This window comes from Armigeres subalbatus, chromosome 3, assembly GCF_024139115.2.
Source record: "Armigeres subalbatus isolate Guangzhou_Male chromosome 3, GZ_Asu_2, whole genome shotgun sequence".
NCBI lineage: Eukaryota > Metazoa > Arthropoda > Insecta > Diptera > Culicidae > Armigeres > Armigeres subalbatus.
Window position 1 is genome coordinate 384520288 of NC_085141.1, and position 15250 is coordinate 384535537.

Genomic DNA, 15250 nt, shown 5'->3' on the forward strand with positions numbered 1-15250 from the left:
CGTCCAAATATTTTTTACAACGCCGATGGCTATTGTAGGCAGTAGGATTATGGATTTCGAACTTTTTTCCAAAAGAGCATTAACAGTAAAGTCAAGTTCAGTTTTCCAGTTTCGTCTAACTCCTGTCAGAAATACATATTTTCCATCATGTTCATATGACATTTTTCCACTTCTAATGATGCAGAATATAATCTCATTTCCGATATAGTTCATAAATCGGAATCACCTAAAATTATTTCAAACAATTTTGTAAAAATTTCTTCAGAATCAAATCAGGAATATCTTCGAGAATTTCTTAAGAACGTTGTTAAAAAAATCCTTCAGGAATTTCGTTATGAATTCTTTTAGGAACTCCTTCAGATATTCGCATAAAAATTCTATCGTAAAATCTTTCTGGAAGTGGAATTTCCCGGAGCTATTCCTGGATTTTCTTGAGAATACCTTGAGAAATTTTGGGGAATTTCGAAACGAATCTATAAAGGGATACCTGGAACAATTCTCCACGTAATTTCCGCAGAAATTCCTGGTCATTTTTTGGCAGAATTCCTTGTGGAATACAAGCCCCTCCTTGTGGAAGAAAAAGTGGGAGTATTTTCAGGTTAACTTCTTTATAATATTGCAAGAGTATTTCCTGAAAATAAATCGTGAACGGTTTTCTGGGTGATTTCTGGGGAATTCCTGAAAGAACTTCTAAAAAATTTCCAAACGGTTTTCTGGCGGAATGCGAAATTTCAGGAAAAAATATCGGAGATCGGAGATAGGTGGGCTTAAAAGAATTCCATGTGTATTTAGAAATTCAGAGGAAATTTCTGTATAGTTCTCAAAGTAATTTATGTAGAGATTTTGGGGGATTTCTGGAGTAGGTCCTAGTGGAATTATCGAACTCCAGTGGAATTTCCGGAGGAATTCCTGCAAACAATTTCAAGGGGATTTCTTGGAAGAACGGACAGAAAAACATTTGGAGGAATTCCTGGAGAAACTTCCGGTACACTTCCTGAAAAACTCCCGGAGGTATTCCTGGAGGAAATTCTTGAGTAGTTCATGGAGGAACTTCTTAAGGAATTTTCCGGAGGAATTCGGAGGGACTTCTGGAGGAATTCCTAGAGGAACTTCTTGAGGAATTCCTAGAGGAACTTCTTGAGGAATTCCTGGATAAACTTTCGGAAGCAGTCCTGGAAGATGAAGGATCTTCCGGAAAAATTCCTGGAAAGAATTTCTGGAGGAACATCCGAATGAATTTCTGGAGGAGCTTCCTGAGGAATGTCTGGAAGAGCTTGCGAAGGAATTCCTGGAGGAACTTCCAAAGGAATTCCTGGAGGAACTTCCGAAGGAATTCCTGGAGGAACTTCCGAAGGAATTCCTGGAGGAACTTCCGAAGGAATTCCTGGAGGAACTTCCGAAGGAATTCCTGGAGGAACTTCCGAAGGAATTCCTGGAGGAACTTCCGAAGGAATTCCTGGAGGAACTTCCGAATGAATTCCTGGATGAACTTCCGAAGGAATTCCTGGAGGAACTTCCGAAGGAATTCCTGGAGGAACTAAAGAAGGAAATCCTGGAGGAACTTCCGAATAAATTCCTGGAGGAACTTTTGAAGGAATTCCTGGAGGAATTTCCGGAGAAATTCCTGGAGGAACTAAAGAAGGAAATCCTGGAGGAACTTCCGAAGAAATCCCTGGAGGAACTTCCGAAGGAATTTCTGGAGGAGCTTCCGAAGGAATTCCTGGAGGTACTTCTAAAGGAATTCCTGGAGAAATTTCCGAAGGAATTCCTGGAGGAACTTCCGAAGAAATTCCTGGAGGAACTACCGAAGGAATTCCTGGAGGAACTTCCGAAGGAATTCCTGGAGGAACTTCCGAAGGAATTCCTGGAGGAACTTCCGAAGGAATTCCTGGAGGAACTTCCGAAGGAATTCCTGGAGGAACTTCCGAAGGAATTCCTGGAGGAACTTCCGAAGGAATTCCTGGAGGAACTTCCGAATGAATTCCTGGATGAACTTCCGAAGGAATACCTGGATGAACTTCCGAAGGAATTCCTGGAGGAACTTCCGAAGGAATTCCTGGAGGAACTTCCGAAGGAATTCCTGGAGGAACTTCCGAAGGAATTCCTGGAGGAACTAAAGAAGGAATTCCTGGAGGAACTTCCGAAGGAATTCCTGGAGGAACTTCCGAAGGAATTCCTGGAGGAACTTCCGAAGGAATTCCTGGAGGAACTTCCGAAGGAATTCCTGGAGGAACTTCCGAAGGAATTCCTGGAGGAACTTCCGAAGGAATTCCTGGAGGAACTTCCGAATGAATTCCTGGAATTCCTGGGAGGTCTTCCGAAGGAATTCCTGGAAAGTCTTTCGCAAGAATTCCTAGAAGGACTTCCGAAGGAATTCCTACAATTTTACCACAATCGGCTTAGAAAAAGTCGCAGCTTTTTAGGACGAGATTCAAGAATTGGCCACTTCACCGGATGTCCCGGATCTTCCGGAGGAACAATACGAGGCCACTTGGGATCAATTAGTGATGCTTGCATTGATTTTTCTCTGGCAATGCTCCCTCAAGCCGTTTAGAAAAAGTCGCAGCTTCCTGGAGCGAATTTTAAAAATTGACCACTTCATCGGATGTTCCGGAATTTGCGGAGGACCACTGGGAGGCCATCTGGGGTCAATGAGTGATGCTTGCATTGATTTTGCTCTGATAATTCTGTCACAATCGGCTTTGCAAAAGTGGCAGCTTTCTGTGACGAATTTCAAAATTTAACCACTTTACCGGATGTTCCGAAACTCCCGGAGGACCACTGGGAGGACGCCAAGGGTCAAGCAAGCGTCAATCAGCATTGATTTTTCTGTCATATTGCGATTACGAAAGATGATGAACATTTGGCATGTCGCTAGAATGAATAGATGTATTAAGCGGTGATTTCACACGTGGTTCAGAATCCGGATAATCCGCGGTCTACCTGGTGGCCAGGGCACTCCAAAGAGCTAAATTGTCCTCTTTCGCAATGCACTTATCGCCGTGATAAATTTTGTAGAAGGTTCCACCATTCTAAATGTAAAGGATCCGACGATAAATCTTCACGAATATGTTAGTTCCGGAGTGATGCTAAACTTTTCGGAGTGTTGCAATATTCAAAGCAGGTGTTGCAATACTTATTTTTGCGCTTCCATACTTTTGGCGGGTAGTGTATATTCAAGACATTAACGGAAGAATCTTTTGAATTTCGTTAAAAAAAATCTGATCAACTTCCCCAAAAAACTCCAGTTTTCCAGAATATTCATTTAGAAATTATTTTAAGATTTTCCACCAAAACTACTTTGAAGATTCGAGAATTCTTTGGGATTACCAAGAAGAGCTCTATGGATTTCCCAAAGAAAATTGTTTTGAATTTCAGCGGACAATTCGTCGGATTTTACATGAAAATCTATTCAGAATTTTCAAGGGAAGTTGTTCCAAATTTCTACAGGAAAATATTTGGAATATACACTGAAAGTGTCTGTTGTGTATTCTTCGAAATTTACACAAAAAATCCTTCATATTCGTATTAAGAGCTTGTAACTGGTAGAAAGGATGCTTTAACGTTGACTTTCTCAATCTATATTAGTTGGGTCTTAAAATGAAGAATAGATGTTCAATTTTCTTTCAGAATACGACGAAGCTAATCATCTAAAACGCGTCAGGTTTTTTTTTCGACTCAGAAATCAAAAGGAACATTGTTTTATTTGAAATTTAAAAGCAGATGAAAATACTTTATTCCAACTTTTGACAGTTGATATATAAGGCTGACGTTTTGGGTTGATGGTTCAGTAGTTCTTAAGGTCACTCCTGACGGAATCCAAGTTTCAAAGTGCTCGCGTTTTCGGGGGCACACCGCTCGATACGGAGGCGGTGCACAACTGTCATTTTTGTTGATTTAGCTTTGCTGCGTCGCAGCATGCGTGAAAAATTAAAAATGACAGTTGTGAGTTGCTTCCGTATCGAGTGGTGTGCCCCCAAAAACGCGAGCACTTTAAAAGTTGGATTCCGTCAGGAGTGACCTTAAGTATCGCATTTTCAGTAAAGGAGTGCTCAACCTAAAATATTTCTTAAAATGTTTTAAACATAAAAATATTGTTTTTACGGACTTGGGGGAACTTAGACTATTTACAGAATTTTTATGAGATCGGTGCATGAATTTTCGACCTATGCACTATCGTTTGCAACCATAAACGAGGTAGGGAGACTCTGGAATTTTCACGAGAAATTTTCCGGAATTCCCACGAGAAATTTTTCAATGTTTTCGCGGAAGATTGTTCAAAATGAAGATTTCAACAAAAAAAATCTTTGATTTTTAAATTGCTCGGAATTTTAAAGAAATTTCTTTGGATTTCTACACGATTTGTTTTGTTTTTTTTTTCATAAGAAGTTCTTGGGAAATTCCATTGGCCAAAAGCAACATACAACAAAACTGCTAATTTGACCGAAAAGCCGCATGCCCCAACAGGTTGTTTGGCCGAAGAAGTCATTAGGCCAAAATGCCGTTTGGCCATTTTTCCTCAAATGTCATTTGGTATACGGCCGAATATCAATTACTGAACGGATAATATGGTCAATCATAGCAACTCGTTTGTCAAATGACCACCGGACTTTTTAATTCGACACTGGCCTTTAAGTCAAAATTGATTTAGCCAAATTCCATTAGCTAAACAGCCCGAAAAATTCCATTTGTCCGAAATTGACGTTTGACCCATCTGGTTGAATATGTCGTTTGGCCCAACGGGCCGAATGTCAATTACTGAACAGATAATATGGTCAAAAATGTCCATCCGTTCGGCCAAATCCCATTCACGGCGAAATGGCCTCATTGTCAAATGACCATTGAACGAAATTTCGTAACCACTCTATTCTTTAAATCGATACTGGCCTTCAAGCCAAAAGTCGTCTAACCAAATCTTATTGAGCCGAACTGAACATTTACTCGAAACTGTTATCAGGTCGAAAATGGTTTGACCGAAAATGTTGTTTGGCCGAAAGGAACATTTGGCTGAACTGGTAATTTGACTGAAACATTTGTTTGTCCTTACAGGTCATTTGACAGGTCATTTGCGGTTCGTCTGAAAAAGTCGTTTGACCGAATAGATTATTTGACCAGAAATGCAATATGGTAAGAATGGTCATTTGACAGAAAGACCAAATGGCGCCCAAAAAAGTCTTTTCTTCGAGACAACCATTTTAGCCAAATGGCATTTTCTGCGAAACGTGTCGTTCGGCTGAATTGAATATTTTTTCAAGAAGTCGTATAGCCGAATAGGTCATTTGGCAGAAAATGCTTTTTGGCCGAAATGGTTGTTTTGCGGAAACCATATTGTTGTGACGGTTTTCCCTGGCTCGAAATAAACTGTTTTGAAAGCAGTGATCATTTGCACAGATTCAAAGCTAGAATATATTTTTTGTTAATAATTATTAAACTAATCTATATATATAAAACTCAATGTTTGTATGTTTGTATGTATGTTTGAATGTATGTTCCAGCATAACTTCTGAACGCATTGACCGATTTCTACCAAATTTGGAACACTCATTCTTTATCTTAAGGAGACGACGATAGGGGGGTTATGAATGCTGTTCGGAAAAGGGGGAGGGTGTGGGGGGAGGTGTATTGCTTAGTCATCGATCAACTCAGTGTACTTTCTGAACCCCTTGGCCGTTCTCAACCAAGTTTGGAACACACATTATTTATCTTAAGGAGACGATGGTAGAGGGGTTATGGATGCTGTTCGGAAAAGGGGGGGGGTGTGGGGGGAGGGGTATTGCTTAGTAATCGATCAACTCAGGGTACTTTCTGAACCCCTTGGCCAATCTCAACCAAATTTAGAACACACATTCTTTATCTTAAGGAGACGACGATAGGGGGGTTATGGATGCTGTTCGGAAAAGGGGGAGGGGTATTGCTTAGTAATCGATCAACTCAGGGTACTTTCTGAACCCCTTGGCCGTTCTCAACCAAATTTAGAACACACATTCTTTATCTTAAGGAGACGACGATAGGGGGGTTATGAATGCTGTTCGGAAAAGGGGGAAGGTGTGGGGGGAGGTGTATTGCTTAGTCATCGATCAACTCAGTGTACCTTCTGAACCCATTGGCCGATCTCAACCAAATTTAAAACACACATTCTTTACCTAAAGGAGACGACGATAGGTCGGTTATGGATGCTGTTCGGAAAAGGGAGCGGGGTGGGGGAAGGGTTATTGCTTAGTCATCGATCAACTCAGTGTACCTTCTGAACCCCTTGGCCGATCTCTACCAAATTTGGAACACACATTCTTTATATTAAGGAGACGACGATAGGGGGGTTAGGGATGCTCTTCGGAAAAGGGGGAGGGTAAGGGGGGAGAGGTATTGCTAAGTAATCGATCAACTCAGTGTAACTTCTGAACCCCTTAGCCGATTTCAACCAAATTTGGAACACACATTCTTTATTTTAAGGAGACGACGATAGGGGTTAGGCATGCGCTTTGGAAATAAGAGATGGTATGTAGGGAGGGGTATTGTTTAACAATCGATCAACTCAATGTAAGTCTTGAGCCCCATGACCGATTTGAACCAAATTTCTATCAAATATTGTCTGTCCTAAGGAACCGATTTTAGTGGATATTGGTAGGTCCTTTTAAAATGGGGTGGTTGTGAGAGGGGTATTGTTTAGTTAGCGATCAATTCAGCATAAGTTCTGAACCCATTCACCGATGTCCACCAAATTTGGAACTCATATTCTCTGTCTAAGGAAGACTATATCAGGCTATGAAGGACTGTCATAGCTGAACGAGAGAGGGCGTATTTATTAAACGAACAGTTTAGTATACCTTCTATCGCATGGGTGAATTCAAACCAAATATTTAAACACGTATTGTTTACCCAAAGGAAATTATTTTAGAGAGGCTGGGAGGAGTATTTGAAATGCGGGAGAATGTTAGGGTTGGGTATTGTATAGAAAACGACTTAATTTAAAATCCCTCTTATTTAGTTCATCCAAGGTTCTTTGACATTGTACAATGCTCCGAAAACAATTCTTCAAAAATAGCAAATCCTCGACAATAACATTTCCCTGAAAATGACATAACCCTGAATGAAGCAGGCCATTAACATAACACTATTTGACCTAAGGTCATTTAACATGAAGTGAATTTGGGATAATACTGAACATCATCAGAAAAAAAAATTCATATAAAGCATGCATTTGCTGGGTATAAAGCAATGATAAGTGTTACCCTTCATCGGAATCATAGTTTGCCCAGTGAAAAGCAATGAATAATGTGTTTCCTTCTGGATGGTGGATGCGATTGCTCCTTTAAAAGTAGGTATTTTCTCGGAATAAGGCAATGGTGGGTGTGATCCCTTCTTCAAAAATATGCGTTTGCACGGAATAAGACATTGGTGGATGTTTTCCCTTCTTTAGAAATAGCCGTTTGCCCGGAACAAGGCTATTCAAACCCACAATCCCTTCTTCAAAATCAGTCAATATTTCCAAAAGCCTTCTTTTAATTAAATGATGAAGTATCAACAAGTAAACACAATTACCCTGTTAACCAATTGGTTTTAATATTTTCCGATTGTGAAAAAAAAAACTGCAAACCCATCAGGCAACTCCGAGCAAGGCCGGGTACATAAAGCTAGTGATATTCATATAATTAACTTACAATCCAGTTTGGATTCAATATTCCAGCAACCGATTCCATCACAACTCTAAACTTGTCCAATATATTGCTTCCGTGTGTAAGTATATGACATTACCATACATTCAATCACCAGTGTTGCCAGTTTCACAAACCTATCAACTATTCTCAACAGATATTTTCGGGCCAAATGATCTATTCGTTCTAACGATTTTTTCGGATAATTTACCATTTCGACCGAATGTCCCAAATGTAGTTCTCCCAAACTACATCTTCGGACAAACTATTTTCGACCTGATAACAGTTTCGAGTAAATGTTCAGTTCGGCCCAATAAGATTTGGTTAGATGACTTTTGGCATGAAGGCCAGTATCGATTTTAAGAATAGAGAGGTTACGAAATTTCGTTCAATGGTCGTTTGACAATAAGGCCATTTCACCGTAAATGTCATTTGGCCGAACGGATGGACATTTTTGACCATATTATCTGTTCAGTAATTGACATTCGGCCCGTTGGGCCAAACGACATATTCAGCCAAATGGGCCATTCTGTCAAACGTCCATTTCGGCCAAATGGCATTTTTCGGGCTGTTTAGCTATCAAATGGGAAAACGTCAGATGAGCGGTTAGGGAAAACGACTTTTTCGGCCAAATTACCAGTTCAGCCGTATTTAGATTTCAGCCAATGAAATTTCGAAAGAGTTTGTTATGGACAATACACTAGTCGTTAGATAACTGCAACATATTTACGTTTCACTTATCGAATTTCGTTCGATAACTGCAATGCATTCTAGACATCAAACGGTTGTCAGTTGACGTCAGAGTTTCCTTCTACAACTCCTTCGAGTTTCCTGCAGGTATTATAAAGAACTGTTGGCCGTGCCAAACATCCGTCCTAATTATTTTAGGCTGAGCAATTCAACGTTCAAACACCTTTTCTAACAGCCGCATTCTTGTACAATTATGAAAAATTGAATTATGAATTTCAAAAAATATTTTCCTGTAAAAAATTGGAACAATTTCTCATGAAAATTCTGAAGAATTTTCCATGTAAATTCCGACAAATATCCAATTTTCTTTGGAAATTCTAAAGTTATATCCCGAGAAAAAGTTTTAAAAAATCTCAAAGAAACGTAACAAAAAAATCGCCACGCCTATTCACGCCGCCGCCCCCGCCGCCGGCTGAAATGGCTTGCGGCGTGACGTCGACAACGCCGCCGCCACCGATCAAAATTCTGACAATTCTGCGGTAGGTACGGACGATCGTGATGCCGGAGCAGAATAACATCGATTAGAACGTGGTCGATTTGGGTTTCCGTTTATTGATTAGGTGATATCCATGTGGTCTTGTGGATATTCTTACCGGGGAAGAAAGTGCTTCAGACTACCATTCCGCGGGAGGCTTCAAAGTTGATGCATTGTTGACGTTGTCGTTCGAAACGTTTTGCAGACCATGATCGGTCTATACATTTCCTCCCTGCATACCTGAGCGTTCGTATCGCCGATGGCGCTTTTGTCGTCTCGCAGTGGACATCCATCGTATGTCTGCTCCAGCTGTGCATAGAACGCTTCTTTCTCGTTGACGGGTCTCTATAGTTTAAGAAACGGCATTTTATCCTCAGCTTGCACATCCTTGCGTCGATTTGCTGCCACCCAATCACGCGTTGGCGCATCTTGCCCAGCACTATGAAGCCGGTTGGTGGTGCCACAGCTTTGATAGAAGGTAGCTGCTCGATGCCCGCTTTTCCACACTTTCTGTCCTGTCCAGCAGATTTCATGCAGCGCTACGACGTCGAAGTTGCAGGGATTTAATTCACCTTAGATTATCCTGTCGCAACCTGCGAAACCTAGCAGTTCTATGTTCCAAGCTTCCAATCGTGATCCTTTATTCGTCGCCTAGGTAGTTGCCGATTGTATCGAGTCGTCTTTTCTACTATGTCGTTTGTAATGGTGGCTTTTAAAGGCAGCTTGTTGGTGTTGCGCAAACCTCCTGCCTCGTCGGAGCGCCGTCCTGTCAGGAGTGTTAGCGTCCCACTTAACACCAGGACTTGGACTTGTGCGTTTTGAGCGGCACACGGTCGCTTTGGCGGAGCCTGCTTGCGTATTGATGCAGCTAATTATAGAAGTTAAACAGAGCCACCCTATCCTATGCAGGCACCAAAACTCGAAGTTGTCCTGGGAAGGATGGTCGAGCCCTTGGGCATTGTCCCTGCTGCCACGCATCCGACTATCAATTCAAAGTTCAATGATATTGATAAAAGCACAACATTAAAGAAGTACCGATCCGGTCAAATTGTATAAATTGGATATCGGCACACCACACCGAGGTAATTAAATCTCCTTTCTTCGTCGATGTGGCCGATCGACATGACGGCGCGCGATGGAGCCATGCGCCATGTCGGTAATAAATCTAACGGCGCGCACCAAGGCAATAAGAAACAAATGGGATATCTACGTAGGTAAATACTCACATCTGCACACGGGGGCCCTTCAGGAATCAACCCTTCGCCACAATGAACGGTGTTCGGGATCGTCGGTGGCGGGGTGCGCCCGTAATTACGCGCACAATTGCATGTTATCGGCACTTAATAGAAACTTCTTTCCTTTAATAGGTCCCTGACATTTTAAGTAGCATTTAGGCCTCGTAAAACACAATGTTATCGTGTTGCGGTAGCTTTTAAGGTTATCGTAAGCGTCGTCAGCAACTGGAGTTGAGTCAGTCCGAATGGTGTGCATAGTGGCCGGAAGTAGTCACTATTTTTATTTAATATTGATGGGGGAATTGGCGAGTTAGGTAACATTGTGATAGAATTACTGTACTCCATTTTTTTCTGGCATAGCAAATAATTGTCACGTCTAAAGCTCTTGATCTTAGTTGCGCAGCAAAAGTTGTTCGCACGACGTACTGTTCGAGTTGAGTAATAAATACATGGTTTTATTTTTATTCTATCTCTTTTGAAAAAATATCTTAAATTAAATCCTCTACTGTGTATCTATTAGAAACGTAATTGAAATTAAAACATCCTTATCCTGAATTCAATCCAATTTTCATTCAGAAGCTTGTCACGCTGGCTGCTGCAAAATAAGAGAAACAATCCAACCAAAGGCCACTGATTCATCGACAGATTTCTTTTGCTGAGTTTCTTATTGCGCTCGTTGTCTTCTTTCGATTTGCAGGTTCTGAAACCGGTGGACTATGTTCCGAATCGGTACGGCGATCGCTTCATCCCGCGCCGATATGCGCAAACCAGTTCGAGCCGTTTCAAGGCGGAGTGCAAAGCCGATAGAGGCACCGACGTGATGCGTATGGTAATGGCATGACCTCCGGGATCGGGCGGCTTCCGATCCGACATGCGGCTATAGGAAACAAGTCCTCTTCTAATGGCTTGTTGTTTTGCTTTCAGAAGGAGCGGAAGGGCTACTGGAAGTCCCACTCGTTTGCCACGGTATTTAACCAAATGTTCAACCTCAGTCCGGCGGTGGATCGGATTCTTAACTTTAGCGACGCAACTAATCAGGAAATATGCCAGCGTTTGGCTATCCGTGAGCCGCTGCTGCTTCAGCGGGAACCGATGTACAAGAATGAGCACAAACTGGACTGGGGATGTCGACCCCGCTCCAAGCCGCTTGCCTTCATCGAGTCGGTGCACGATCTGCCCAGGATCAAGGTAATGAAATAAAATTACTTTTTTTTCATATGTACAGTAAAAACTCCTACAATGCGATTAATTTGTTTTATATTTGATTTTAACGTATTAAAAAAAATCTTGTCCTAAAACTAAGTTTGATTGACTACACTATTTGCATTTGCGTATTGAGAAAGAAGCTTTTTTCTTTCACCTTTCAAATTCTCACAGATAGGTATCCGTGAAAGCTTTTGCTCAGGAAACTTTGGATATACTCCGGATGCTTTATATATTCATGTGGATAGCTACAGTAAATCGTCAATCATTCCCGATCCAAAGTTCAAACAATGATATTAAAATTGAAAATGAAAAACAAACCAGTTTTCCCAATTCAATTTTATTCTCAATCAATTATAATTATTTCCTTTCTCCATGTGCATTTTACGAATCCAGACGGGAGTTTTGACTAAATCTTGCAATTCCTTTCATTTATCCCGCTCCACATGCGTGATATGCATTACCCCAGGTTGAGTACACCAACATTATCGACTGGTCGGCCAAAAACCAGATTGCGGCTATCTTCAGCAAGCGGCTGGTCGTCTGGACCCCAAACTCCGATGTGACGTTCGCGTACTGTGCCTTATATACGACGGCGATTGCGTTCAACCCGGCGGGCGATGCGTTGGCGATGGCCTCGTTCACCATGTCGAGGCCGATCCTGCGCCTTCTCAGCTGCCTACGACCGTATGTCAAGGCCAACGTTCGGCACGTGAAGGTGTTTTCCCACATTGATACAGATATAAGCTGTTTGGCGTGGCACTCGGGCGGCCGATACCTGGCATGCGGTCTCGGCAACGGGAAAATTATGGTGATCCGCACGCGCGATTTCGAGTGCATGCCGGGCCCGATTTTACGGGTGCACTACTGCAGGATCATAATGGTCAAATTCAGTGCCACGTCCAAATATCTGGCCTCAACGGATGAGTCCGGCCGATTGTGCATCTGGAGCTGGAATGCCAACTGCGAGCTGAGCCCATTGACGGCCTGGGTCAACAACGATGGGATGGCCTCGGTCTTCGATTGGCACCCGTGGCGCGAAGAGGAGATCATTATCGGTAAGATTAATTGTGAGCTAAAGGTTCGAATCAGTGGAAGCGATCGTGCTAAATGGCCTTAACTTTATTAGCTGATACAGAGCCCGTTACGATCGCAGTGTATCACGTGGCCAGACGCCAGGTGCTCTCGTTTCATCGCCGTCGCAATGTGGACTGCCTTATCACGGCACTGGCGTTCAACAAGATTTCCGGCGAGCTGGTGGTTTCCTACGCGTATCCTCGTAAGTACTAATTAAAGACGATTAAAATTAAATGCGCGCTCCCGTTGCTGATCTCATAGTGGTTCATTCCATACCAATTTTTCGTCAAAAAAAATTAATATCATATTTAACAAATCCTCAAATCTTGTTTGTATATTTAAATTATCAATCATGTCATACGATAGAATTTTACTAATAAGTAATTTCACAACATAAATCTCCGGCATTTCAAGGTTCAATATAATTTATTAATTGTAAATAATAAATTCGAACAATTCGTCCAAAGTTATTCAGATTATGCTTTATGGGTATTCATATTCAATATTAAGTAAAAAAATATTCATACAACATTTTGCAATTTTTCCTAATTTATATTTAATATAACGGTTCTAAAACTAAACAGACAAAGTTTGACTCTAATAGTAACTTGAATAAAATATCAAACCTTCAATGTTTGAGTTGTCTAACGAAAAAAAACTCTTGAATTTTCAATCATTGGGATTTTGGTCTCCGTAGAACCATTTTGCGGCAGCTGCCCCATCTTAGATAGCATCGATCAATGCTGGAATTCACGATCTCAAGGACGATAAGTTACGAGCGGACGGCCTACATTGTGGTGGGCTAACTTTTTCAATCGCAACCCGACCAACCGTGACCATTTTATGGCATAATTATGGAATTATGTATTGATTTGGTGAAGCCAATAATCAGCGAAGGGGTTGATTATTTTTCTGTAATTGCAAAACGCCCTTTCCCATTAGAGGCACTCTGCAAAAGGGGATTAAATAAAGTTGTTGTTTTGATTGCTTTATGCCGTTTGGATGGTCTGCTTAATTATATGTCGTCCCGTGCAGAATCAGCACAATTTAATTAAAATTCTAAATCAAACTGATCAGCTTGGCTGTTTGAGGCGGAACACAATAATGGTGAGGTGTAATCAGCAATACGCTGCTATTACCATGAATAACTTTGGCTTTGACTTGGCTTAGGAGGTGTAGTGTAGTAAGGAAAACGCCAGTTGCTATACCTCAAACGCGCCTATTGTTGCTCAACAAGTGCATTGTTTATGGGGCAGGCAATTCTTAGTCGTGCTTCCAATCTGTGCCATAAACCCTCTACTATGAAGCAACCACCAATTGTGGGCTTGCTTGCTATGAAATTTCTGTTATAGACATAGTATACTTTTAATAAAATATGCTAGAATTGTATTCAAAGTTGATTGCATTCGTACCAAATTGTGGGTTGTCACTGAAAAAAACTGGGAAATAACCGGGAGTTCGATAAACAATAAATTATTCTCCAGTTTACATTCTACGTGGATCGCATTTTACTCGAATATTTTTACGCAAATTTTGCTGTTCACACGGTTTTTCATGCACATTTCGGAATTAATGCGGTTCCTTACACGAATTTTGGGTTTTACACGATATGTGAAAATTTCAAATGAATTCATCAATGCAGGATTTAAGAAAGTGTCTTTGGAACTTAGCGATAAACATTTCATTCGTGGGATCCAGCGCTTTTTATTAAATCAATCCAAAAGGTGCAAAGTTTCTAACGAAAAACCAATTATAGAAAATAGGAAATAGTAATGTTTCACGAAAACATATAAGGGGGGCCCCTCAGCGCCGGACACTGCTCAAGATGACACTAGTAGAAATTCTACCAACATCTTATGTAGTGCAGAAGGAACATATTTAAATGTCGTTTACCTGTATAGAACTTCAGATCTTTAAGGACAATTACGACAGAGTTTAAAAATGGCTGTCACAAAGGCCGTCCTAGCCATCACCTCACATTTTTCCTCGCACAAATGACTATTTATAGGCAGCAGTACACCCGATTCTGTTTTTACACGGATTTTTTTTACACGGCAGTGTAAAAAAATCCCATACAAAATTTTTGCAAAGTTGCTCCATTTTGCATGATTCGTCGAGAAATCATAAAACTTTTTTTACACTGATTTTCAAATTTTGAACTGAAAACTTTTTTTACAACGCATCCCCCGTGTAAAAAAATAATCGGGTGTATTAGCACACCTGAAAACCATTTTTCCATTTTGCTGCAAGTGAGAATAGGTATAAAATTGCTTTTCACAACTGCCTGTCATTTGCGTTTGGAGTTCTGTGCCCTTGAAAGCGCTTTGTTACTTTGAATTTGGATTCCAACGCGATTCACTTTAAGCTGTCTCCAATGTTTGAGATTGAAAAATTTGAAGGGTTGTGTACAAAACACGTCCGCTCGACGTAAAACCTCTTAGTGCTATGAGAATCGTAATATCATGTAAATATTACGTTGTATAGGTACTTGATACTATTACAAATTGTAACAAAAAATAATGTAAAGTTCAAATATTCACGTTACAAACAGATAGCAAACTGACGGCCATGACAGATGTTATTAAGACCGCTACCGGTGAAGAACTCGTTCCAAGTCAAATCGTAAAGCTGCATTCCCGCGCGCGTTTGCGGTTTTGCATCAGCAAACTTTAATTGATTTCGTATAAAAATCTTAGTAAAGCAGGTCTGTAGCTGAATGAGTTACCGCTTATTTATTACAGACGTCATCTTTGTGAAGAAGTTTCAGCAGCAACTACCCGTAGACGGCCGACAATGAAAAAAAATCCTATCAATGCCTCTATTTAGTCACTAAAAGCTGCAAATCGAAAGTAAACGGG

The 15250-nt window shown here is 41.0% G+C and overlaps 1 protein-coding gene across 2 annotated transcripts in view; it reads left to right on the top strand.

The window, feature by feature from the left end:
• LOC134223811 (protein cortex) overlaps nucleotides 1–15250 on the top strand; it is a 182294-nt gene that overhangs the window by 158041 nt on the left and 9003 nt on the right. Inside the window, exons 2-5 of one of the 2 annotated variants that reach the window (XM_062703014.1) lie at nucleotides 10810–10941; nucleotides 11037–11300; nucleotides 11785–12373; nucleotides 12445–12594. In XM_062703014.1, the coding sequence (XP_062558998.1) occupies nucleotides 10810–10941; nucleotides 11037–11300; nucleotides 11785–12373; nucleotides 12445–12594 (1135 nt within the window). The remainder of the gene's footprint in view (nucleotides 1–10809; nucleotides 10942–11036; nucleotides 11301–11784; nucleotides 12374–12444; nucleotides 12595–15250) is intronic. The other variant, XM_062703015.1, reaches the window with a different exon arrangement.